This window comes from Chiloscyllium plagiosum, unplaced genomic scaffold (assembly GCF_037043375.1).
Source record: "Chiloscyllium plagiosum isolate Xiang-an unplaced genomic scaffold, Cpla_swu_hap1 HiC_scaffold_10, whole genome shotgun sequence".
Classification (NCBI taxonomy): Eukaryota; Metazoa; Chordata; class Chondrichthyes; order Orectolobiformes; family Hemiscylliidae; genus Chiloscyllium; species Chiloscyllium plagiosum.
Genome location: NW_028270148.1, coordinates 97,390,041 through 97,417,692, shown reverse-complemented (window position 1 = coordinate 97,417,692; position 27,652 = coordinate 97,390,041). Strand labels below are relative to the sequence as shown.

The 27,652-nt window shown below is 41.4% G+C and overlaps 1 protein-coding gene across 1 annotated transcript; it reads right to left on the bottom strand.

The window, feature by feature from the left end:
* Positions 1-13,530: 13,530 nt before the first annotated feature.
* LOC148149037 (putative G protein-coupled receptor 139) lies at positions 13,531-27,233 on the bottom strand. Its single transcript, XM_087991753.1, has 2 exons — positions 27,146-27,233; positions 13,531-14,435 (listed from the first exon to the last, which is right to left on the bottom strand). The coding sequence occupies exons 1-2, from the start codon at positions 27,231-27,233 to the stop codon at positions 13,531-13,533; spliced, it is 993 nt and encodes a 330-aa protein (XP_087847879.1).
* Positions 27,234-27,652: the final 419 nt, after the last annotated feature.

Below are 27,652 nucleotides of genomic sequence, written 5' to 3'. Positions count from 1 at the left end.
ATGGCTTGGTTGGATTTGACCTGCTTTTTGTGTACAGGACATACCTGACCAATTTTCCGGAGTGTCGGGTAGGTTGTCAGTTAAGGAACAATGGCAGACTTTGAGCAATATTGTTGATGACTGACACCAAAGATATATCCCAGTGTGGAAGAAGAGGATGAGAAAGGTGATAATCCAACTATGGTTAATTAAGGAAATCTAGGATAGTACGAAATTGAAAGAAAAATACTTAGCTTACTACATGGCATTGATTCGTGATAAATGAAAGGATTGAGAAAGCTTTAAAAGCTAACAGAGATACCTAAAATATAATAAGGAGGGAGAAAATAATCTCTGATGATAATCTAGCAAGTTATATAAAAATGTGCAGTGAGAGCTTTGTTAAATATGAAAAACTGATGAGTGAGTCCAAAGTGAAGATAGGATTCCCTCTGGGAATGAAGCTGAGGAAATAATAATGAGGTTTCAGGAAATGGCAGTGGAAGTGAACAAAGACCTTATCAGTGCAGGCTATCAATAGCAGTCCAAAATACTAAACAATGAAAAGTCAAAATGGTAGGGAGGGATATTGAGAGAGAAAATGATGTCATTACTATCACTGGAGAAAAGGTACGGGGGAAGCTAGTGGGGGTAAAGGCCAATATGTCTCCTCCACCTGATGGGTGGCATCGTAGGATTTTAATAGAAGTAACGGCAGAGATCATGGATGTTCTGGTAGGAACCTTCCAAGCATCTTTCGATTTGGGAGAAGGCTCAGAGAGTTGGAAAAGTGCCAATGATACACTCTTGCTCAAAAAGGGAAGGAGACAAAAATCAAATCACTACGGACCAATTAGATTAGCATCTGTCATTGAGAAAGGGTTAGAAAGGAGATAATAGATAAATAATGTGATCAAGCAGAGTCAGAATGGCTCCATGAAGGGGAATTGTATCTGATAAATTTACTTGATTTACTCGAGAGGTTAAGAAGCAGGAGGGGTAAAGAGGAGCTAGTCGAGGTAATACACCTGGGGTTCGAAAAGGCATTTGATAAGGCTCCCACCATCTGCAACAAGAGAGGGTCGAACTATTGGCTCTTGACATTCAATGGCATTGCCTTCACTGAAACCCACTATCAATGATCTGGAGTGTACATTGACCAGAACCTGAACTGGACCAGCGATGTAAGTACAGTGGCAACAAGAGCAGGTCAGAGGCGAGGAATCTTGCTCATAATTCACCTCCTGATTCCCCAAAGCCAGGTCACCATCTACAACACACAAGTGAGGAGTGTGATGGAATACTCTCTTCTTGTGTTGGTGAGTGCAGCTTCAATAACACACAAGAAGTTTGATACCATCCAGTACAGAGAAGCCCATTCGATTGGCACAACATCCACAAGCATCCACTCTCCCCACCACCGACTCGGTAACAGTAATGTACACCAGCTCGAAGATGAAGTGCAGAATTTCTCCAAGGTTCCTCAGATAGCACCTTCCAAACCCATGACCACTGCCATCTAAAAGGACTAGGACAGCAGATACATGGGAACACCACCACCTACAAGGTCCCCTCCAAAACACTTACCATCCTGATTTGGAAACATATCACCGTTCCTTCACTGTCACTGGATCAAATTCCTACAACTCCCTCCCTAATGGCCTAAATGTAGCAAATGGACTGCAGTGGTTTCAGAAAGTGGCTCATCATCACCTTCTCAAGGGCAACTAGGGATGGGCAGTAAATACTGGTCCAGCCAGTGATGCTCACATCCCCTGAATGAGCTGTAAAAAAGAGGCTAATAGATAAGACAAGTGCCTGTGGAAGCATTGATAGAGGATTGACTAAATAATAGATAACGGAGAGTTGGGATAAGGGAGACATTTTTCAGAGGGCAACCTGTAACTAGTGGACTGCCACGTGGATCAGTGCTGGGCCCACAGTTATTTAAAAATGCATCAATGACTTGGATGAAGAAGGTGGATGTGCTGTAGCCAAGTTTGAGGACAACATAAAATCAGTGGGACAACAAGTTCATTAGAATTACACAAAGAGTCTGCAGAGGAATATGGATGGGTTAAGCAAGTAAGCAAAAAATATGGTAGAAGGACAATAATGTGGGAAAATGTGAGATTGTGCACTTGGCATTGACAATACAAGAACTGAAGATAATTTAAATAGGGAAAGCCAGCAGGAAATGACCAAACAGAGAGATTTGGAGGCCCTTGTTCATGAATCACAAAAAGCTAATATCCAAGTTCAATGGGTAATAGGGAAGACACATGAAGTGTTGGTCTTTATCTCAAAGACAATGGAATAGTGAAGCCAGGATCCTCTTGATAAAACTATTCTATATATGAATCAGACCACAGTTGGAGTACAGCGAACAATTTTGGGACCTGTATCTAAGGAAAAATAATTGGCATTGGAGGTAGTCCAGAGAATGATCATCAAGTTGATTCCAGGTCGTGAGTTTGGTGGTGGGGGGGAGTGGGGTAGTTCTTCTGAGAAAGGGTTGAGTGGCTTGTACTTTGTCTCATTGGAGTTTAGACCAATGAGAGGAGACCTTAGAAACATAAGGTCGTGCAGGAGCTGAACAGGGTAGATGAGGAGAGGTTGCTTCCCCTTGTGGTGGAGTCGAAGCCCAGAGGGCAAAACCTCAGAGCAAGGGGACGTCCATTTAAGATGGAGATGAGGAGGGTTTCTTTTATTTCAGAGGATAGCAAACCTGTGGAATCCTTTACTGCAGAGTCTGTAGAAGCTGAGTTGTCAAATATATTCAAGGCTAGGATAAGATTCTAAAGGATGATGGGGATAAGGCAGGGTAGTGGAGTTGAGGATTTTCAGGTCAGTGATGATCTCATTAAATAGATGAGAGACTCGATGGCCTGAATGACTTGCTTCTGCTCCAGTGTGTCTGGGCTTATGGTTTTCTGACCCAAGACAGGTCATCACTTTGCCAAGTGTGTGTCGACAATCTTATCTGGATGCATTTGCACCTCATTAACATCACACATTGCAATGTCTCAGGTCTGCAATACCCAAAGCATCCTGGAAAATTCATCCCAAACATCAGCGTTGGCACAGGTCAACCATCAGAAGAACTGCAATCTGTGGGATCCTGGCTGGGACTTCCAGCCCCACAAGGGGAAGGGGGGGAAAGAGAAGTGGGGTTTGGGATGTTGTTCGATGGTAACTGCATCATGCCAAGGCACAATCATAGAGATTCTGCTGAAAACTCAATGGAGGCAACTGACTATTGTGGCTGGGGATGTTCACTGAAATGCATTAGGTTTCCCCAACACTGCACATTGCCTCAATGCATCTGTCATGTTGGTCACAAGGAGCTGCCCTCTGAAGCCGCACAGTATGATGCTTTCCATAGCAGTGTGCTGGTTAGGGAGGAGACCAACCTGGATTCAGTATGAAGAGGGAAAGACTGAGGGTTTACATGGTGAGAGACACACCAACAGCAAGGCAGGATTAAAGTATAATTAAAAACACAAGAACAATCAACTTCAATTTCTTACCAGGCACTCCAAAGATCGCAAGAAAATGGTAGTAAATGAAAGCTGTCTGTTCGATTGTTGACAGTTCCATTTTTGGAGAAAGGAGACAAAATGAGAACAATGATGACAGACCTGAAACCTCAGCCTTTCCCCAGTTGTTACAGCTCCTTATATAAAGGACCTAAATCCATCAACGATTCAATCAGGTCACTGAGGGAGTAGAATCAGTTCAAGGGCTTTGCACAAACATTTTAATAGGTATTAAGTAATATGTGTTTTCTGAATGTACCTAAATTGAAGACAAACTGTTCCAATTGAAAAATGTTACTCAGAAAAGTACACAGCGAATTAATATGGTTTTATCCACATATTTACATTTACTAATATTGAAAATTCAACTTTTTTGCATGGCTAGATTTAAAATTGAGTAATGTTGACATTTTAAGAAGAAAACAATCTCACTGAAGCTTATTGTCATGCACTCACTAGGACAAATGGCAAATTTCAAATGCTCCCAACAACTTTTACAAAAGGATAAAAGAATGCTGATTGTTTGGTAAGTCAGCTGTGCTTGGCTGAAGCATTGTCATGGTGAAAGCACAGGACAATTTGGGACGTTCTTATGGTCTCATGGTAGAGGCTTCCACACACCTGGGTATTTCAAACACCGTCACAAACCTTGAAGATATGCTTTTTATTTGGAGAGCTCAGGTCCCTTACATCAATGTATGTCACTTCAACCAACATATAGAAGTCACGTTACAACCTCAACTGATTACCTCAAATGGGTTGCTAGAGCAGGCATTAGCACAGACAGAGTTGTTGGTGGAATGTAATCCAATTATGGAATCAGATTGAACAGTCCATACAGAGGAACCTCGATTATCTGAACGCCATGGGTGGGGAGAATTTTGATCGGATAATCGAATGCACGGATATTCGAATGTCGTATAACACAGTTTAGCCAAGAATCAGGATCTTGTGATCTTGTTCAGATAATCCAAAATTCAGGTAACTGACATTCAGATAATTGAGGTTCCTCTGTATTCTGTGTTGGGTTTTGCAAGTATAGGTTAGTTGAGTAGTCGGTCTGTACTGACTAATGTGAAAAACTAAAAGATTATGCTGTTTGATTCGATCAGACAATCTCTGGTACATGCTGTGAAGTTCTATGAACATACAGCTGACATACTTGGCATCACACTGACGCTGAACTGTGTGGTATGCAGACCGGCTTTCTGGATTGACAGGAGCATCCACAGTTAGTGGAAATTCCCACTGACACAGCCACTGCACAGTAGCAGGATGGAAAGGCTTGTTTAAGCTGCTGCTCAAATATTTGTGATCCTTTACCTTTCCAGGGTCATTTACAATAGATCCCGCCTTGCTACTACTGGTATGGATCAGGTTCCTAATTCAGTACAAAACCAAACTGAATGTGTAAAGTACCAGGAGAAGGGAAAAATGAAATAAGAAGCACCAATGAAACCCTCTGCTATCTCGATCAGAGGATAACAGAGGAAATCTGACAAAGGACCATCAAACTCTTTGTAAAATGGATTGTTCCCAATGTGGATCAACAGGGAGGTTTTCATTCGTCTAAACCAATCATAGTCTCAGGAAGACATTAACAAATGTAAAATACTGGGCAGTGACACAATGATTGTCACAACAGACCATCATAAAGAATCTCTTTGGAATACCCACTGAACCAATCTTTGAAGGAAGGTTCCAAAAGCATCTTGGTCGACAATTAAAGAGAAGCTGCTGGTTCCATTTTCTTCCCAGGAAGAGGCTGGGACTTGTTTCCCACAGAAACAGCTCGGAGTGGCTGTGTCCAAAAAAAAATCACTTCATCAAAATCAGCATCAGGTTCAAACATTACACCTCAAAGACAACCAAAGGATTCTAAAGTGTCAATCCTTTATATTCCTTTGCATTAGTCACTGTTCCACTTTAACTTTGAACCTGTGAGTGGGTCTGTGGCCCAACAGAATGCACGTGCAGAAAGTAAAAGCTTATGCAGCAGAGAGTAACGTACTGGTATGGACAGAATCATATAACCATAAATGTGGCATTTTCTGGTTGGAAAGATAACGATACAGTCACCATAGTCCTACTGGACCACAGAAACACACTCCGATCAGACAGAGACAGCTGCTGGTGGTTGAACCTCAGGGTTCTCACACATACAGTGAGGGCAAGAGTTTGAGAAGGAGAGTCTTTTGCAGTAATCTCAGCTGGTGCAGGAATTGAACCCATGCTGTTGGCTTCACTTGACCTGGCAAACCAGCTCTCTGGCCAAACGAGCTAACCAACACTCCCCACTTTGGGCAGATGTGACAAGTGGTGTGCCATGAGGATCAGTGCTGGAGAGTCAACTTTTACAATACAGATGAATGACTTGGATAAATGGACTGAAGTCATGATTGCTAAGTTTGCCAATGACATAAAAACAGGAAAGTAAGTTGTGAAGAGGACATTCTAATGATCGTAATGAGGTCAGTCAGATGGACCTCACAGAATATTGGAGCTGTTAGTCTGGTCCAATCAGGGAGCCCTGAAGGGGAAGGTCAGAGAAACTGACTCTCTGGTAGCTGAGTCTGTATGAGGCAGTGTGATAGTTAGGGATTGTTCATGTGGAAATCAAGTGTGACTCGATGATGGATACCAGTCTCTGTGCAGTGATTTCAGACATAAAGAGTCGATAACAGAATATTCGCTAGGAAGTGAGTGGGCAAATGGAAATGTTGAACTGATTTAACTGTGGGCTTATATTTTAGATGTTTACAGTTCTTTTCTTCCAATATTTTCAGGATGATTATGGGTCAGTTGTAACATAAATAACCGCAGACTTGAGTTTCACATTCAACTCTTTCCGAAGACTTACTTCATTTTTATCCTCATTCAGCTTGATCTGACCTCGGTGGATTGAAACTGAAAATTAGGAAGATAAATTATTCAATCAGTACTTCCCAACCAGAGACCTTTGAAGAATGGATATTTTGGGTATTGCTGAGAAAAACATTCCTACAAAGAAGAAAAAAGGCAACCATATCAAACTTTCCCTGAATGACTAAAGATACGGAGATTAAAATAAAGAACATTATTATAATTATCAGGTTCATAATTCAATTGGGAACCAGACTGAGTGTAAAAGGGTACAGGGCTGAAGTGAACAACCAAATGAAAGGAATTAAAAGATTATATTTGTCTCCTGGGTTAGAACCATGCAGTCCTGGGTGAGGTGAGAATGATGATGGATGAAAAAATTTGATTGGGCAAGTTAAAAATTCAGATTCTCAAAGGCAAGATAAACTTTTTCAATTATTTTCTCCAGCCGCAAAACATGAGTTAACCTTCCTGACTGCAGATGTTGACTGTCTTATCTGCATGTGTTTGTAACTCATCAAAAGCAGCACTTGTTGGGATTCAGTGCCTGCTCCCAATTAAGCTCTATCCAGTGGAGAAAAATATCCCTCCAGATCCCCAGCTGCATATTCCTGGTGACCTTCGCTTCTTCCTGGATTTGAATTGAGCTCTTGTTGCTTTGTCCTTGCTGTGATGTTAAATGTTTAAATATAAGAAAAACAGCAGCACAATGAAGCTTCAAACAAGATGAAATGTTAGAAATAGAATTCCTACAGTGTGGAAACAGGCCCTTCGGCCCAACAAGTCCACACTGACCCTCCGAATAGTAACCCACCCAGGCCCATTCCCCTACTCTGTATTTACCCCTAACTAATGCACATAACTGATACATCTCTAAACACTGTGGGCAATTTAGCATGGCCACCTCACACAACCTGCACATCTTTGGCTAGTTGGAGGAAACCAGAGCACCCAGAGAAAACCCATGCAGACTCAGGGAGAATGTGAAAACTCCACACAGACAGCCACCCGAGGCTGGAATTAAACCTGAGTCCCTGGTGCTGTGAGGCAGCAGTGCTAACCACTGAGCCACAGTGTCACCCAATAGTTTATTACACAATATTACTGTACCTCACATCAGTAACAAATAGTAAAGGCATTTGCTAAAATGCAGATCCAATGATTTAAAGTATATACAAAAGTTACTCATGAAGATGAAAAGTTAGATCTGTCCCTACTACTGTAGGAGGCTCAGCTTGTTAAAGATGCACTTTCAAAATGAAGAGGTGGAGCCTGCAGTCAGACCCAGCAGTGGGAATGGCAGCGATGGCTTCTGTGGTTAAATAGCTGAAGGTTGCTCCCATGGGTGGGCTGAACAAAATACGAGTCTTTGTTTCCCGTTTGAATCTCCTCAGAAATAACTGTTTCCTTGTGGATTTATCGCCATTGAACAAAATACCCGCACGGGTTAATTCAGAAGAGTCCTTACTCCATGAAGCAAAGTCAATGCGACTGGAATTTCTTGTGATGTTTGTTCTCCCTCCTGTTCAATAACAGAGAAGCTTCAGCAGCTTCATGCTTTTTGAGGACATCTTTGGAATCCTTGAAAGATTGAATGATGTTTTGGAATTGAAATTTAAGGTTACACAGGCTGTTTGTCAGCATTTGACTGCAGTAGAATCCAGAAGAGAATTTGTGTGGCTTTTGGGAGCCATTTTGTACCCCTCCTTTTGTCCATTCAAAAGACATATTAAATTTCTTTACAAAATATATCAAACATTTGTGATACTGTTCTGTGCCATCATCACATAACCACTGTAGCTTATTTTCTCACACTTTCTCACACTCACAACCCCCAACCCAGACAGACACACACACACACACACAGACAAAGACCCACATGCACACATATATTTTGTGGGGTGAATTTGTACTTGCAGGGTTACATTGTACTTTGCTCAAAAACTGCATGCATTCATGTAGAACTCTGAGCTCAAAAACTGCATGAATTTATGTAAAACTCCGTTACCTCACTTTTTAGATTAGAATCAATCTAAACATCATGGCATAGACAGAGAATACAGGAGGCTAACACCTTCAACATATTGTCTAGCTATCACCATTGTTAACAGCTAACCCGAGAATGCAACTTTTAAAAAAAAAGGTTTTGTGATTGACACATGAAAGAAGTGAAACTATCACTGTATTCTAACAGATGAAAGGTTTAACAGACAATCAATTTTTCAATATATAATTTTAGTTACATCACACTGTAAATTTTGCTATAAATTCTGTGTTAGGATTGAGCCCTCCACTATCACCTGATGAAGGAACGTCGCTCCGAAAGCTAGTGTGCTTCCAATTAAACCTGTTGGACTATAACCTGGTGCTGTCTGATTTTTAACTTTGTACACCCCAGTCCAACACCGGCATCTCCAAATCGTAGCTTATTTGCAGCACATCAACATCAGTCAACCAACTGCAGCAAGGTCTGCTCCTCTCCAGAAGAGATCTCTGTGCCTTTTCACTGCTGATCAAATACAGACATTGTCTTTTTTGGATGTTACTTGGACTGTTTTTATTTGTTCTGACAATTACACTCACCTCGTTGTTTGCCCTCGAGGCTGGAATTTGGAATATTAAGCATCCACCTGAGAAATCCATGTTACAAAGCCACCTATTTTCTTCCACAGATCTTTACTTATAATCCAGTTTTCTGAGGCATATTGGGAAGTGGATGGAATTAGTACTTGATGAGCTTTTCCTCATTAGTAGCTTGAGTTTTCTGGTGAAAGATCTTTTGTCCTCACAAAATTATTTCAGGTGATCTCTAACTTTTTAACTTTAGCACAGTATCTACCACCTTCTGTGATTGTTTGTCCTAAACAGGTACCCTTACCTATTTGTTCTAGTTTGCACTCACCAGTGAGGCTCTCGCCTTGGCTTAACATTGGGGATGCTAATTTATGCAAAACAGCTCCACGCCGCTCACCCGTGAGAATCATGTCTCCCTGTTCAACATAGGTGGGAAAATTGAATTTTTTGGTTCCGACATTGGGAATCTCCCCACTGCAGATCTCAGACAATCGTCCCAATTTTCACACCAATTCCCACATCATTCAGTGCTTGGTAAGATTCTATCTTGAGTCCTTCATTTATTTTGGACATTTTTTCAGTCTTTTCTGACATGGTTAGGTATCACACTCAAGAAAGTGACTGTATTTGAACAGAGTCCAAACTCCCATTTTAATGAGAGATTTATTTGAATTAACCACACTCTATAAATCTCACATGCCACTGATAAGTAGCTCCCAAAATTTATGCTACCATTCCCACCCATTAACCCTTAATTAATATGTCCACCCCCATTCCCTTATTCCATTAGGTGTCAGGCAACCTTTCAGATCATTTCACTGATAACAGATTCCCTTTTTTCTCTTAAAATACATCAAAACATGATAATAAACGTAAGCAAAATTTAGAAAGTTACAACATATTCCATTCTCATTGCTTTTCTTTGCAAACATTAAATCTCAGTTGTCCTGTTTCCAATCGGCCCAGCAGTTTCTTAGAGCTTGCTCCTTTCTTTGAAAAACAGTCAGATAGCTGACTGCTGCTCTCCACCCATTTCAGTTTGGAGATTTCTCCATTCCCCAGTATCTGTTTTATAATTGCAATATTGATGCTTGATCTTTATTGATTTCATACATTTTGTTGATTTCCTCGTTATCCCACAGTGACTGATTATAGATATGACACTCAATGGGAATTGCTGCTGAATATTTATTTTGTAAGGAAAGACATCCTGTGCACCTCCTCATCAAGAGTGAGAGTTTCTGCCACTAAGGTACTCTCTACTATTCTTCCCGTCATTTTAGTGACACAAGCTAAGAGGCGACATTCATCTCCCTTTCCCACAAGATTAATTATGAACGCTCCTGCACTCAAGGACCTACCACAAAGATTTGCATAAGAAACATCACTTAAAATAACAAGTTCCATTCTCCGTCATGTCTCCCAATGATGTACACCTCAAAACACAATTTTGCGTTTTTAACTTTTTAAATGCTTTTTTTTATCTGAGCAAAATCTTCTGCCTTGGGATTTTTCAGGTTGTACTAAACTCGAACACTTCAAAACTGGCATCTGGCCTTGTTTAGGTGCACAGCTAATTCAACTATCCAGTTAGACTTGGTGATTCCTCCATTTCAATTTTGAAAGCTCCTGTATTTTTATGTGAAGTTCTGACTTGTGACAAGTAGCAAAAGCGCTAATTGTTTGCAAAAAAGACTGTTGCTGCATTCTCCCTGATTTCCAATGCAATGTAATATAGGCCTCAGAAGCCTGACTTCCAATTCTGAATTTTGCTTCATAAGCATTTTTGACAATGCTTTTAAATTAATTGCCCTCAAAATTATCGGTGTGCATCACAAAGATGTCTGAAAGCTGCCACTCATGATTCTAGTAAGACATGACAGGGCCTACTTTCAACTAAAGTCAGAATAATTTTATTGACACCGAACTTACTGAGAATGACCACACTCCAAAATCATCAAGTAGCCTTTATATACATATATTAAACTTCTAGAATATCCCCAATCCATTTGGTGTCTCCTTGGGAGGAAAATGGCGTCACATTTGCTATTTTCCAATCCTCTGACATATCCCCTGTATCTTGGGAAGATTAGAAGACTGTGGCCAGATCTCTCTTGCTAACTCCTTTCCCATATCCTTCACCAGTCTGGGATACAAGCCATCTATAAATCATACCCTGCCTTTAGGTTGCTTCCTCAATATTAATTTTCAATTTTCACCCTGCCCATAACATTTGCCAAGCCCAATATACTGTTGTTTATTGAAACACCTTTTCCTCAGTGAAGCTTCATACAAAGTACTCATTAGATCATCTAGTCTGACCCTCCAAGTATATTTCACCTGCTTTATCTTGAACAGAACCTACACTGACTAATTAGAAATTTAATATTTACTTTTTTTAAAATAATTGCTTGTTTTCTTAAAGTGAACTTGCATTTTATTTTTGTATTATCTCATTTCTAGTTTTATTTTCTTGTTAACCTCGTCACCTAAGTAATTGCATTTGGACAGGTTCTCACTTAAAGGACTTAACTCACATACACCCTCCTCTCTATGTTCTCTCAGGGGCCTATGTTCACTTTGGCCTCTCTCTTCCTTTCTATGTATTTAAAGAAGCTCTTATTGCCCATTTCAGATGAGAATTAGAATTAGAAATTATTGTCATGTATACTGAAGTACAGAGTGCATGAGTGAAGTGAAAAGTTTATAATGTCACCATTGCTGCACCTTCTTAGGTACAAAGTTATCTTGGCACAAAATCCTCAGGAGAAAGTAAAGAAATAAAGAAAGAAAGTTAAAGGTTAAACATTACAGTCCTTCTTGGTATTAAGTACAAAAATAAAGTTAAAAAGTCCAACAGTGGTTTTTAATTGCTTATCCATACTGAGCTCACACTCCCTACAAGCATCCTGGCTAGTTTTCCCTCACAGCTTATGTACCCCGCCTTAATATTTTATTTGAACATCTTTTGTTCATTTTGAAAACATTCCTAATCCTCTGGTACATCATTAACTTTTGCCACTTTGTTTTTCTCTTTCAATTTGTTAATGACTTAAACCTTCCTTTGTTAATCACTGTTGGTTTATCTCCTTCTTAGAATCTTTCTTCCTCACGGGGACATGTCTCTGCTGTGAGCCGTGAAGTATTTTCTTAAGGCGTTAAACCAGAAGCAGCAGGAATGGAACCAAATATATTCCAGAACACAGGATCGCAGCGTTTCACAGGAGGCTCCAAAGCACTGAAGATGTCACCTCGACAGGGGAGGAAACATTTGCAAATCAACTTCCTAGCTCAGTGAACATACCCTTAACCACGGTATTTTCTTAAATGACTGTCATTGTTCCACAACTATCTTTTCTGCTCAATTCCATTCTCAGTCCACACCAACAAACTCAGCTCTCATTCCTATGTAGTTATCCTTAATAATGTTTAGCACAGTTGTTTCTGACCAAAGTTTCTTACTCTCAAGCTGAATGCTAATTTTACCATGTTATGGTCACTATTCCCTCGGGGATCTCTTACTCTGGGATCATTGAATAAGTCTGCCTCGTCATGCATTATCAGACCAAAATAGCTGATACTTGGTTTGATCCACAACATATTGTTCCAGGAAACTGTCCTGACTAGATCCTGTGAATTCTCCCTTGAGGCCATCTTTTCAATTTGATTTTCCCAAAAATATGTTGATTAAGGTCTCAAATGTTCTGTTTATTGTCTTTTTTCAAAATGCCATCATTGTCTCATGTCCCTTCTTACTTCTAACTTCCATCCATATACATTCTACATCATCCTATCTTCCAGTCTTTCCTTAGCTTTTGTTGATCTGTGCCTGGCTGGTCCCAAAACTCTTAGGAGCCTTTTGGGATCCATCCCACACAAAACCAGGATGGAAACTCACATGTACTCAGACTGAATACTCTCTCCTTCAACAGATACATTCAACTGTCATTGATTCTTCACAGACTGTATGACCACATTTTGTTACATTTGTAATTATTAGTAATGGTTACATGCATTTCCAAGATCACACACAATTAAATTGCTTTAAATAATGCAATAATTTTAATCATGAATTCCTTTTAAAAAGATCAAGTTTACATTTAGATAGAAAGTACCTTGACCTTAATACATTCCTAATCAGTTCACAGTCAATAAATTATATTGAAGTATTCTCATTATTGTAATCATTGGGATGAAACGTAGGAATCACAACAATGAACAAATACATCACAGAGCTTCACAAACAGCAATAAGATAAAGAGCCCCACAGTCTGATTCTGATGATGTTGGTTCAGGCAGAAACAGGAGAATGGAAAGAGCTCCCTGGTTCTTTTCCATAATGATGCTCTGAGATCCACTCTGTTCACCTGCGATGGGAGGCTGACCCTGGGATATCTGCTCATCTGAAAGAGCATCACGGACATTACAACAGATCCCCATGTACTTGAGCAGCAGTGAGAGGACAGTCACTGAGCTGAGGCTCACACAGGACAGGTCACAGTCTGAGGAAAGAATTCAAATTATAATTCAGGAGATTGCTGCCAAAGTGCAGCTGCTGTGGTTGGTGTTGCTATGGTTACTTCACAGAGTTAAAAAGTGCACAGAATGGATACATTATGGCATCTCGCAACCTTTCTCTGAATTTAGTCTGGGCCAGTGCGTAAACGCATGTGTTTGTACAGGTGCTCAGCAGTCCAAACATATCTGCAGTGTAATCTGCGATTAGGAGGGGATCTGTATAATGATCTGGTTCATAAAGATTTCTTGTAATCCTGGAAATGAGGAAAAACACAACATATGGCATCCACAATACAATAAAAGTGCCAGAAATGGCAAAGAGTAAAGTGATAGATTTCCTTCGGCTCTGCATCTCTGGATCGTTGCTGTTCTGGGTGTTGCGTTGACCTTGCAGTGCTCTGCGGGTTCGATTAGCCATCACAATGTGTCGAACAGTCAGACCATTGAATAATAAAATTATAAAATATGGCAACAATGGGTTTAAAATTGTACCAATCCAGTCGTAAGTGATCCATCCTGGCAAGGTGTAATAGGTTGGTTTGAAATGAGAGCCCCACTCCACATTGTTAATTATATAGATTGGCTCAAATGCAAAATACAAGGGAATATTTTTGAGTGAGAACACAACACACACAGTCACTATCACCACAGCTGCAGTCTCCTTCCTGCAATACTTTTCTCTGAAATGTTGACAACAAATGAGGACAAAGCGGTCAATAGTAAAAGCAACCATCAACCAGACCGAGTAATCAATAACCGAATAGTTGATAACCTCGTTGATGCTGTAAATGGAAGTGTAGTCCAGAAATGAAAATGGTATATAGTATCCAAGCATGTAATAGATGATCACATTGAAAATGATGACCAGAAGGTCTGCTGTTGTCATATCCACCAAGTAAAGGGTGATCCCTTTGGAGAGACCACAGCCTCCTCGAGACAGGAGGACAATTGTCAGGAGGTTAGCTACAGCAAAAAGAGCAATATTTTCAGGTTAATGACATACTATTAGCTGAAAATTACAGCAAAAAAAAATCAGGTAACTCTTCCCAATAGGTCTATTCTGCTGCTTATGATCCACAAAGGCCTTCACACACCTTACTTCAGCGTAGCATATCAAAATATTCTACTTTTGTCTTCTTCATATAGCGATTGAGCTTTCCCAGACTGATAACTTCACAATATGTCTATACACATGATATACTACTGGTCAGATAGAAAACGAGAAAATTCCCCTCCCAATCGAGAAAACATTCAGAAATGAACCGAGAACCGAGAAATTAAGAAAGTGAAGTGCAAAAAGGAATGCAGTTTGCATTCCACCCTCCTGGTATTTACAAGGGACAGATATCACAGAGTTATGAACTAATCATAGAAATCAATGAATCAATAATGGACTCAAACATGGGACAATAAAAAGCCCCAGCAGTGAAGAGCATTGGCAGCAATGGATCTGGAAACATCTGTTTCTCCCGAACATGGACCAGCACGTAAAATCCTCATGTGCTGCATGTCCACATTGTTTCTGATGAATTCAAGCTACATTAAAGCAGCATTTCTGTTTATTGAAGGAGTACCTGTAACTGGATTCAAGCTGAAAGTGACAAAACCTGAGGTTTCCCAGGCTGAGTGAAAAGTAGAACAAGAAGCGAGTTAAAGATTGGTTAACAAGGAAATAAATAATCAACCGGCTTCAGTTTCTTACCAGGAACTCCAAACATTGCAATAAAATGATAGTAAATGAAAGCTGTCTGTTCAATTGTGGACAGTCCCATTTTTAGAGAGTGGAGACAACACCAAGCGTGAAAATAGACCTGAAGCACCAAATGTATTTCATTTATGACAGCCCTTTGTATAAAGCAACTACATCTCCCCTGTGATTCAATTAGGTTTCAGAGGGAGTGGAATTAGTTCAAGGTCCCTGAGCAGGAACATTTGTACATCATTTTAACATATATTAGACAATATAATTTCAACAGATATAAGAAGTTTGAATCTAAAAATTGTGTATCGAAGATTATTTGTATGGAAGAACATTAATTCAGAAGTGGTTACTTTTCAGGGGTTTACCTACACATTAATAACTGGGAGATTTATGATTTGAAATGGAAAGTTTTAGTCTTTGGCAGGTGTAAAGGTGATGCATCCGTGGGGATATGTTAATATATTAAAATAGTGATTTTAATGAGAGAAGAATTGTATTCTTGTAAAGAATTAGAGCTATTATAAATAAGCATTACAAGTAAATTAAACAATGAAGATTAACAAAATTAATATATCATATAATTATCATAAAATATTTATCAAAATTAATATATCATATAATTATCATGCAATACAGGCAGAACTAGCCATTTGGATACAGAACTGGCTCAAAGGTAGAAGACAGAGGGTGGTGGTGGAGGGTTGTTTTTCAGACTGGAGGCCTGTGACCAGTGGAGTGCCACAAGGATCGGTGCTGGGCCCTCTACTTTTTGTCATTTACATAAATGATTTGGATGCGAGCATAAGAGGTACAGTTAGTAAGTTTGCAGATGACACCAAAATTGGAGGTGTCGTAGACAGTGAAGAGGGTTACCTCAGATTACAACAGGATCTTGACCAGCTGGGCCAGTGGGCTAAGAAGTGGCAGATGGAGTTTAGTTCAGCTAAATGCGAGATGCTGCATTTTGGGAAAGCAAATCTTAGCAGGACTTATACACTTAATGGTAAGGTCCTAGGGAGTGTTGCTGGACAAAGAGACCTTGGAGTGCAGGTTCATAGCTCCTTGAAACTGGAGTCGCAGGTAGATAGGATAGTGAAGGCAGCGTTTAGTATGCTTTCCTTTATTGGTCAGAGTATTGAGTACAGGAGTTGGGAAGTCATGTTACGGCTGTACAGGACATTGGTTAGGCCACTGTTGGAATATTGCGTGCAATTCTGGTCTCCTTCCTATTGGAAAGATGTTGTGAAACTTGAAAGTGTTCAGAAAAGATTTACAAGGATGTTGCCAGGGTTGGAGGATCTGAGCTACAGGGAGAGGCTGAACAGGCTGGGGCTGTTTTCCCTGGAGCGTCGGAGGCTGAGGGGTGACCTTATAGAGGTTTACAAAATTATGAGGGGCATGGATAGGATAAATAGACAAAGTCTTTTCCCTGGAGTTGGGGAGTCCAGAACTAGAGGGCATAGGTTTAGGGTGAGAGGGGAAAGATATAAAAGAGTCCTAAGGGGCAACTTTTTCACGCAGAGGGTGGTATGTGTATGGAATGAGTTGCCAGAGGATGTGGTGGAGGCTGGTACCACTGCAACATTTAGGAGGCATTTGGATGGGTATATGAATAGGAAGGGTTTGGAGGGATATGGGCTGGGTGCTGGCAGCTGGGGCTAGATTGCGTTGGGATATCTGGTCGGCATGGACTGGTTGAACTGAATGGTCTGTTTCCATGCTGTACATCTCTATGACTCTGTGACTCGATGACTCTATAACCCAGAACCGTCTTATATTCCTCAGTTCCTACATTAAACTTTAGACAAAATATTAGGAATTAAATTGCTTTTTTTTCTCCTACATGTATCTGAATGCTTCAAGACGTGGGCTGTGGTATATTTAGATTAATAGTTCCCCCAAACTAAGGTTTGCATGCACTTTGAATTGCAGGACTTAAAACCCCGTTTTTGATGCTTATTAAATTTAGTGGAACATTTGGTAACAGCCTCTCCACAGCAGTACCACCACATTGACAATACCCTCCAATGTGTTGTATGACACTATCACTGTGGTGAATGGAACAGATTTAAAACAGATCTAGGACCTCAGGACTGGGCAACCATGAAGCACTGTGGGCCAACAGCAGCAACAGAGTTGTACTCCAGCACAGTCTGTAACCTCCTGGCCCAGCATATCCCCGACTCATGCATGACCATCAAGCCAAGGCATCAATCCTGATTCAATGGAGAGTGCAGGAGGGTTGGCCAGGAGCAGCACCAGGTGTACCTCAAAATGAAGCTATCAAAGACGACTAAGTGCATTTCAAATAGCATCAGCAGTAAGTGATAGTCAGAGCTAAGATAACCCGAAGTAACTGATCAGTCTAAGTTCTGCAGTCCTGCCATATCCAGTCAGGAATGGCAGTGGACAATTAAACAACTCATTCGAGGAGGGGCTCCACAAATATCCCCGTACTCAATGATGGAAGAGCCCAGCACGTCAGTGTAAAACACAAGGTTGAAGCATTCATAGCAACCTTCAGGCAGAGGTTACGAGGGGTGATCCATTTTGACCTCCCCTATTGGTCCCAGCCTCACAGATACAAGTCTTCAGCCAATTCAATTCACTCCAGGTGATGTCTAGAAACAGTTGGAGGCATTGGATACTGCAAAGGCTATGGGCCCTGACAACACTGCAGCCATAGTACTGAAGACTTGTGCTCCATAACTCTTGCCAAGCTCTTCCAGTACAATTACAATTACAATGTTATGTGGAACATTGACCAGGCACACCCTGAATACAAAAGCAGACAAATCCAACCCAGCCAATTACTGTCCCATTGGTCTATTCTTAATCATCAGAAAAGTAATGAAGGTGTCATTGATGATGCTATCAAGCAGCACCTGCTCAGCAATAACCTGCTGACTGGTGCCCAGTTTGGATTCTGCCGGGACCACTCAGCTCTTGATCTTATCACGGCCTTGGTTCAAACATGGAGGAAAGAGCTCAATTCCCAAGGGAAGCTGAGAGTGACAGCCCTTGATATTAATGTTCCACTTGAGTGAGGAAGGCATCAAGCAGCCACTGTAAAACTGGAAGCAGTGGGTATGAGGATACACACTCTCCGGTGGTTGGACTCATACTTGGCACATTGGACGATGATCGTGGTTGTTGGAGGTCAGTCATCTCAGCTCCAGGACATTGCTACAGGAGTTCTTCAATGTAATGTCTTAGGCCCAACCATCTTCAGCTGCTCTATCAATGACCTTCCCTCCAAAACGTGGAGATGTTCAGTGATGATTGTCCAATGATCAGCACCATTTGTGACTATTCAGTTCCTGAAGCAGCCCGTGTTCAAATGCAACAAGATCTGGACAAGACCAAGGCTTGGGCTGACAAGTAACAAGTAACCTTCATACCACACAAATGCTCGGCAATGACCGTCTCCAATAAGAGGCAATCTAACCACCACTTCTTGACATTCAATTGTGTTACCATGACTGAATCCCCCACTATCAACATCCTGGGGTTACCATTGACCAGAAACTCAACTGGACTTACCACATAAATACACTGGCTACAATGGGTCACAGGTGAGGAATACTGCAGCAAATAACTCACATCTTGACTCTCCAAAGCTGCTCCACTATTGACAAGTCAGGAGTATAATGAAATACTCTCCACTTGTCTGGATAAGTGTAGTTATAGAAACACTCAAGAAGCTTGGTACTATTCAGACTTGTTGGGCCAAAGGGCCTCTTTCCATACTGTAGGGATTCTATACATTCTATACATTCTATACAAATACTGGCCGGACAGCCAGTGATGCCCATATCCCATGAGAGAATGATTAATGATTCCAAGCTAATCCTCTCCAGAAACCCTCCCTGCATGGTAAAGATGATGTGCTGGAGCTGGTCGAATTCTTTCTCACTGAGATCAAAATACGTTGTGCATATCTCACTCACAAACCAGGCCATATTATGTCTCTGAAATTTCTCCAAACTGTGACTCAATCCAAGCTCTCTGCTCTGTTCAGGGTGCAACATTGTTGCATTGTTGTCCTTTGGGTTTTTTCCTTAGCAAAGTCTCCGTTTCATATTAAAAAAATGAGGATATCTTTCTGCGCTTCGACCTAATATCATCATCTGTAAAATAAATCCTTGGATCACAGCCCTTCTGACAGTGTACATGACACAATTACTCAACTTGATCATCAGATGAAATTTCTTGCAATGAAGTCCCTGGACGTGGCCATCAAACGGACAACAAAACAATCAGAAATGTGGGAAAGCTGGAAGTGAAAGATTAGTAATTCAATTGGAAGTACTATATTATCAGCCTGTGTAAGGCCAAAGGATACAAAATTATAAGAATAAGAATTTTATATTATCCACCAGAGTTGGCTAGATGACGTAAAATAATAATGGGCTAAACTGTAAATTGTTAACACTGCTTATTTTTCCAGAATCATCCTGGAGTGCAAAGGTAACACCTGATTTACTTCCTCTTTGATCACATCTTCTCAAACCACGCTGCCCTCTGTTCTCCACCCCCAGCCCCAACAGTAAATGGAAGTACATAGATTGCTTTGTCACAAAGACTGAGACTGTCCAATCAATTCATTCTGTTGCTTCCCACCCTTCCAATGGCCCAGAGAGTCAAACTTGCTGCTGCTCACTGAACTGCTCACCAGCCAACATCTCCTCCCGATCCCATTGTTAGCTGATATTGTTAAAGATTATGAATAGATGTAGAGGCAATAGGGTAGTGGTGATGGGAGATTTTAATTTTCCCAACATTGACTGGGATACACTTAGTGTCAGAGGTCTGGATGGAGTAGAATTTGTACGAAGCATCCAGGAGAGTTTTCTAGAGCAGTATGTCAATAGTCCGACGAGGGAAGGGGCCATATTGGACCTGGTACTGGGGAACGAGCCAGGACAAGTTGTAGAAGTTGCAGTGGGGGATTTCTTTGGGAACAGTGACCACAATTCTGTAAGTTTTAGAATTCTCGTAGATAAAGAAGAGAGTGGTCCGAAGGGAAGAGTACTAAACTTGGCCAAGGCCAATTATATCAAAATTATGCAGGAGCTGGGAAATGTGGATTGGACACAGCTATTTGAAGGGAAGTCCACATTTGAGATGTGGGAGGCTTTCAAAGATAGGTTAACAGTAGTGCAGGAGAGGCATGTCCCGTTGAAGGCAAAGGATAGGAAGGGCAAGATTCGTGAACCATGGATGACAGGAGAAATTGTACGACTGGCCAAGAGGAAAAGGGAAGCATACTTAAGGTCTAGAGAGCTAAGAACAGAACGGGCCTTGGAGGAATATCGGAAAAATAGGACAAGTCTTAAATAAGGAATCCAGCGGGCTAAAAGAGGTCATGAAATAGCTTTAGCAAGGAGAATTAAGGAAAATCCCAAAGCATTTTATTCTTATATAAGAAGCAAGACGGTAGCTAGAGAAAGGATTGGTCCACTAAAAGTAATGAAGGAAGTCTCTGTGCCGAACCTGAGAGAATGGGTGAGATTCTGAATGATGACTTTGCATCAGTGTTCACTGAGGAGAGGAACATGATGAATCTTGAGATTAGAGATAGAAGTTTGATTAGTCTGGATCACGTTGGCATAAGTAGGGAAGATGTGTTGGGTAGGCTGGAGGTTATTAAGGTGGACAAATCCCCAGGACCGGATGGGATCTATCCCAGTTTACTGAGGGAGGCGAGAGAGGAAATTGCGGGGACCCTGACAGATATCTTTGTGGCATCCTTAAATACAGGTGAGATGCCGGAGGACTGGAAGGTTGCTCATGTTGTCCTCCTGTACAAGAAGGGTAATAGGGATATTCCGGATAACTACAGACCAGTGAGCCTGATGCCGGTGGTGGGGAAGTTGCTGGAGAGGGTACTGAGAGGTAGGATCTATTTATATTTAGAAAAGAATGAGCTTATCAGTGATAGGCAACAGGGTTTTGTGCGGGGGAGATCGTGCCTTACCAATTTAAAAGAGTTCTTCGAGGAAGTGACCAAGTTGTTCGTTGAAGGAAGGGCTGTAGATGTCATAAACATGGACTTTAGTAAGGTATTTGATTAGGTTCCCCATTGTAGACTAATGGAAAAAGTGAAGTCACATGATGTGCAGGGTATTCCAGCTAAGTGGATAAAGAACTGGTTGAGCAACAGGAGACAGAGAGTAGGAGTTGAAGGGAGATTCTCGAAATGGAGAAAGATGACCAGTGGTGCTCCACAGGGGTCAGTATTGGGGCCACTGTTGTTTGTAATATACCTAAATGATCTGGAAGAGGGCACTGTTGGTATGATCAGCAAGTTTGCAGAAGACACAAAGATTGATGGAGTAGCAGAAAGCATAAGAGACTGTCAGAGAATACAGGAGGATATAGATAGACTGGAGAGTTGGGTGGAAAAGTGGCGGAGGGCTTTCAATCCAGACAAATGTGGGGTGGTGCATTTAGGCAAGTCGAATTATAGAGCGAATTATACAATGAATGGAAGACCCTTGGGAAAAGTTGATGGGCAGAGAGATCTGGGAGTTCAGGTCAATTGTACCCTGAAGGTTGCTGCACAGGTGGATAGAGTGGTCAAGAAGGCATATAGTATGCTTGGAGAAAGTGAGGACTGCAAATGCTGGAGACCTGAGTTGAAAGGTGTGGTCCTGGAAAAACACAGCAGGCCAGGCAGCATCCGAGGAGCAGGAGAATCGACGTTTCGGGTATAAGCCCTTCTTCAGGAATGAGGCTGGTGTGCCAAGCAGATAGTATGCTTGCCTTCATTGGACAGAGTATTGAGTATAACGGCTGGCAAGGCATGTTAACATTGTACAAGACATTGGTTCAGCCGCATTTAGAATACTGTGTACAATTCTGGTCACCACATTACCAAAAAAATGTGGACATTTTGGAGAGGGTGCAAAGAAGGTTTACGAGGATGTTGCCTGGTATGGAAGGTGCTAGCTATGAAGAGAGGTTGAGTAGGTTAGGTTTATTTTCATTAGAAAAAAGGAGATTGAGGGGAGACCTGATTGTGGTTTACAAAATCATGAAAGGTATTGACAGGGAGGATAGAGACAAGCTTTTACCCAGGGCGAAGGATTCAATAACGAGAGGTCATGCTTTTAAGGTGAGAAGTGGAAAGTTTAAGGGGGAAACACGCAGTAAGTACTTCACACAGATGCTGGTGGGCATTTGGAACGCGTTGCCAGCAGTGGTGGCAGAGGCAGGCACGGTAGATTCATTTAAGATGCGTCTGGACAGATGTATGAGTAGGTGGGGAGCAGAGGGATACAAATGCTTAGGAATTGATCGACAGGTTTAGACAGTACATTTGGATCAGCTCAGGCTTGGAGGGCCGAAGGGCCTGTTCCTGGGTTGTAGATTTTCTATGTTCTTTGTTCTTCTCAATTTTTAGAGCTTGTCCCACTGTCCCTTAAATCTCTAGCCATCACCACCCTGTCCTAAACTAAAGCAAACATCAATCATTCCATTCCTGTAAAACCAACAATCCATCCTCAACCTGAACATCTATCCGACTTCCACCCTTTAGGTTTCATATCTAAGTTTATAAACATTATGACATAGCAGCTCAGAAGATGTTTTACATAAAAGGCAGAATGTAATTATGAGATTGTTGGTATTACCTGAAGCTACAATAGTCAAAAGGAACACTTGTGTTTTCATCCAGATTCAGAGCCCAATTGCTTTGACTGTAAAGATATGATTTTGAATTGATATATTTATTGTCACGTGCATTTTGTTAGAAAATACAATGGAAAATGTTGTATAGTGTCACCACACTGTTGGCACTGTCTTAAAACACAGAAAAATAGACCAAAACATCAAATGTCAAGTTAAAGAAATAAAGACAAAAGTGCTCAACTTTACCCTCCTTCTTGTTTCGTGTTCCACTCTTCGGCCCCATCTCACCTCCACTGATACCCTCACCACGATGAGTCCTTGCTGGATCTCATCAATGCAGAAACCACCGATGGTGCCAGGTAACACACTCACCACCACTGGTGCCATCGTCATGACCAAGCTCGAAAGAGAGAAATTAAACTACGAAGGCAAACTCATGAGGAATATAAAAACTGACAATAAGAGCTTCTTTAGATGCATAAACGGGAAGGGAGAGGTCAAAGTGAACATAGGCACCGAAGAAAATGAATCTGGAGAGATGGTCCAGGGAACAAGGAAATGGCAGAATAGTTAAACAGAGATTCTGATGGTGGAAGATACTTTGAACATCCCAGTCATACTGATGAATACAGAGGGAGGAATTAAGCACAACCACCATCACTAGAGAAGTCGTTTCAGGCAAACCTCTGGGACTAATGACAGATAAGTCTCCTGGCCCTGTGCATCCTAGGATCCTAAAAGAGGTAGCTGCAGAGATACAGAATGCATTGGCTGCAATTTTCCAAAAACCTTTGGTTTCTGGAGAAGTACCAGAGATTGGAAAGCTGCCAATGTGACACCCTGTTCAAAAAGAGAGGAAGGCACAAAACAAGTAACTATATGCCATTGTCATGAGTGAGCTCTAAGGAGAGAAATTAAACTACGAGGGCAAACTAGTGAGGAATATAAAAACTGACAAGAAGAGCTTCTTTAAATGCATACAAAGGAATAGAGGGGTCAAAGTCAACATAGGCTCCTAAGAAAATGAATCTGGGGGGATGTTACAGGGAACAAGGAAATGGCAGAATAGTTAAACAGATATTCTGATGGTGGAAAATACTTTGAACATCCCATTCATCCTGATGAATACAGAGGGAAGAATTACGTACAATCACTATCACTCAAGAAGTAGTTTTAGACAAACCTCTGGGGCTAAAGGCAGATCAGTCTCCTGGCCCTGATGGTTTACATCCTAGGATCCTAAAAGAGGTAGCTGCAGAGATACTGAATGCATTGCTGCAATTTTCCAAAAACCTTTGGTTTCTGGAGAAGTACCAGAGATTGGAAAGCTGCCAATGTGACACTCTGTTCAAAAAGAGAGGAAGGCACAAAACAAGTAACTATATGCCAATTAGCCGAATATCTATTGTTAGAAAGGTATTGGCATCAATTATGAAGGAAGTAATAGCAGCATATTTGGAAAATCATAATCTAATTGAGCAGAGTCAACATGGCTTCATGAAAAGGAAATTGTGTCTGATTAATTTATGAGAGTTTATTAAAGAAGTCTGAAACAGATTGGATCAAGGGGAACCTGTGGATTTCACAAAGGCATTCAACAAGATATCTCACAAATGTTTCAGTCAGAAGTGAAGAGCCCATATTGTAGGAGGTCGTGTACTGGAATGGATGGAGAACTGGAGAATGGGTTGAAACAGTGAGCAGGGATAAAGGCATCATTTGTGACCTGTGACCAGTGCAATTCCATAGGAATAAATGTTGGGATCGCAACTTTTAATAATGTGCATTAATGACTTGGAGAAATGAATGCGCTATCACCAAATTTGCAGCTGACACAGAAATAGTTGGAAAAGCATATTTTGAGACGGGTACAGATTATGGAGAGATATTGAGCGGTAAGGTAAGTGGACAAAATGTTGGTACATGGAGTACAATCTGAAGTTGTTCATTTTAAAACAGAAGAAAACAGAACAGTACAGCACAGGAATGCCAAATTAAACTAATCCCTTCTTCCTGCCTTTGGTCCATATCCGATCATACCTTGCATTTTGATGAGCTTATCTAAAAATCCCTTAACACCACTGTCGTATCTGCGACTACCCCTGGTCACACATTCCAGAGTTCTACCACACTCTGTGCAAAACAATGTGCTCCCCACAACTTTTTCGAACCTTCCCCTCTCACCTTAAATGCATGCCCCCTAGTTTTAGACATTTCAACTCTGGGAAAATGAGTCTGACCATCACCTCTATCTATGCAACTCATAATTTAATCAACTTGTATCAAGTCTCCCCTCAGCCTCTGCTGCTCCTGAGAAGGGAGAATCTTGGAGGGAAGAATAAAAGAACAGAGTGTTGATTAAATGGAGAAAAACTGTGAAAAATTGCAACACAAGGGAACTCATGGTACTGTGTATGAAACACAGAAAGTCAGCACACAGGTACAGCAGGTAATCATGAAGGGTATTGGAATGTTGCCCCTTATTTCAAGGGGATTGGAGTGTAAGAGTAGGCAAGTCTTTCTGCAACTGTACAAGGTGCCAGTGAGACCACATCTGGAGTGATGTGAGCAGGTTTGATCCCTTTATTTAAGATAAGTATGTTGAAGAGTGTTGTGCTGGAAAAGCACAGCCAGTCAGGCAGCATCGGAGGAGCAGGAGACTCAATGTTTCGAGCATATGTCCTTCATCAGGAATGAAGCTTGTGACCCAAGGGTGCCGAGAGATAGATGGAAGGAGGATGGGGCTGGGGGCTGGGAAGGTAATACGATAGATAAGGTAGATGAAGGTGGGGGTGAAGGTGATGGGTCAGAGAAGAAAGTGAAGTGGAGAGGTAGGAAGGAAGATGGACAGGTAGGACAGTTCAAGAGGGCGGTGCCGAGTTGGAAGGTTGGATCTGGGATGAGGTGGGGAGAGAAGAAATGAGGAAACAAGTGAAATCCATGTTGATCCCTTGTGGTTGGAGGGTTCCAAGGCAGAAGATGAGGCATTCTTCCTCCAGGTGTGGGGTGGTTAGGGTTTGGTGGTGGACGGGGCCCAGGACGTGCATGTCCTTGGTGGAGGGGGAGTTAAAGTGGTCGGCCACAGGGCGGTGGGTTTGTTTCATGGGTGTGTACCAGAGATGTTCTCTGAAACTTTCCACAATAACCCCACCGCCCTGTGAACATCTCTGGGACACACTCACTAAACAACTGCACCACCCTATGGCCGAACAACCAACACTGTTGTGTTATTTTCCCACTGGATTAATATACATGAGAGTTGTCCTGATGACTTCAAAACTAAATTAAAACTTTCAACAATATGTGTCATTTTCCCAGCAATACTCAAATTCTCTCTGACCAACTAACTATTTAATTATTGTACTCTAAAAGCAAATTAAACTCTCAAAACAGTAGAATTTAACAGAAGTGTTCAGCATTGAGGGGAATCCAAACATAATTTACTGAATGATCCCTGCAGATTAGTGGAAATCTGTAGCTATGGAACTTTGAAATCAGAACCCATAAGAGGGAAGATTTTTATTGAAATCATTGATGGGTGTTGATCAGATTTATTCGATTACAAAGGAGAAGAAACTTTGGAGCAAGCCATTTAGAATGTGCTCGGAGCAGAACGCAGGAAGAATGACAGAGAAATCCTGAGAGAGGAAGGAAACCCTTATCACAGGAGAGCATCAGAAACCATTCAGTTCATCAAGTATTAAATCATGAAAGACACACACGACAAGCCACGACAAAGAGCAGGCCAGGCTGCAAATACTACGAGTCAGTGTCAGTGCTTCAGAACAAGGAACTCTCACAGCTACAAGCAGTGCTCAGATACTTAAAGAAAACACACGCAGAAATATTTTACACTAATTGTGACTATCAGAAGATTTCTTGAGGTATGAAAATACTATGTCTTTAATTTAGTACTTTTTAAAATTGTGAACTGAAATGAGAAAGAACTGTTTTGAAACTCAGGGATTGACATGGATGGCTGTATATTTGGAAAACAGGGAAACTGAGTATCTTGTTTGTGTCGCTGTATGTTCCAACTTATTATACCCCCCTCGATCAGATCTGGAAAGCACGAGGAATGGGGCCATGAAGAAAACAACACAGGAAGCACTATTGTGGCAGGAGCAAGGTGGGGGTGGGGGGGTTCCCTCAGAATTAGAGATGGAGGGATGTGAGAATCTCTTTTAGGTACATGAGAATCACTAATTAATCTCCCTGTGGAGCTCACTGAGTATGAGTCCACTTGGTAACAGGTAATGGCCTCTCGCTAGAACTCATCACCTGAGCCCATTATAAAGCAGCCCCAATAAAGGAAGTGGTGGCCTCGGGATATTACCACTGGCTTGGTCTCCCAGGCTAATTCTCTGGAGGCACATGTTCAAATCCAGCCACAGCTTCTGGTAGAATTCAGGGCTCTTGTGCATATTGATAGTGTCCCAACCTCTGAGCCAGACAGCCTGGGTTCAAGATCCACCTGCTCCTCAGGTATGGAATAACATCTCTGAATGGGTTGATTAGGGAAAAAAGCACAGACCCTGATCGATAAAAATATAAAGCAGGCTCAGTTGGGTAATAGATGGGAAAAAAATCTTCACATTGTGATAGAGAGAAACCATTCAATTGTGTGTGATAATATTCCTGAATATAAAATTAAAAGCAGACCCAGGGATGTCTGTCTGTCTGTCCTGGGCTGGGACGAGCCTATCTACACCATGAGTAATGGGTCTGTTTTTGTGTTGAACAATAAATGATGTCCCTTTCCAGTTAAGATTGCTGACATATTACAAAGGGATTGTTTATTTAAGACAGAGGAGTAATTGCTTTTCTAAGAGGGTTGGGAATC

Excerpts from the sequence above, each read along its gene's own strand:
- LOC148149037 (XM_087991753.1), bottom strand. The coding sequence starts at position 27,233 with ATGCACAAGAGCCCTGAATTCTACCAGAAGCTGTGGCTGGATTTGAAC. Across the intron at positions 14,436-27,145 it reads CCTGGGAGACCAAGCCAGTG|CTAACCTCCTGACAATTGTC; the intron begins GTAATATCCCGA and ends TTTTTGCTGTAG.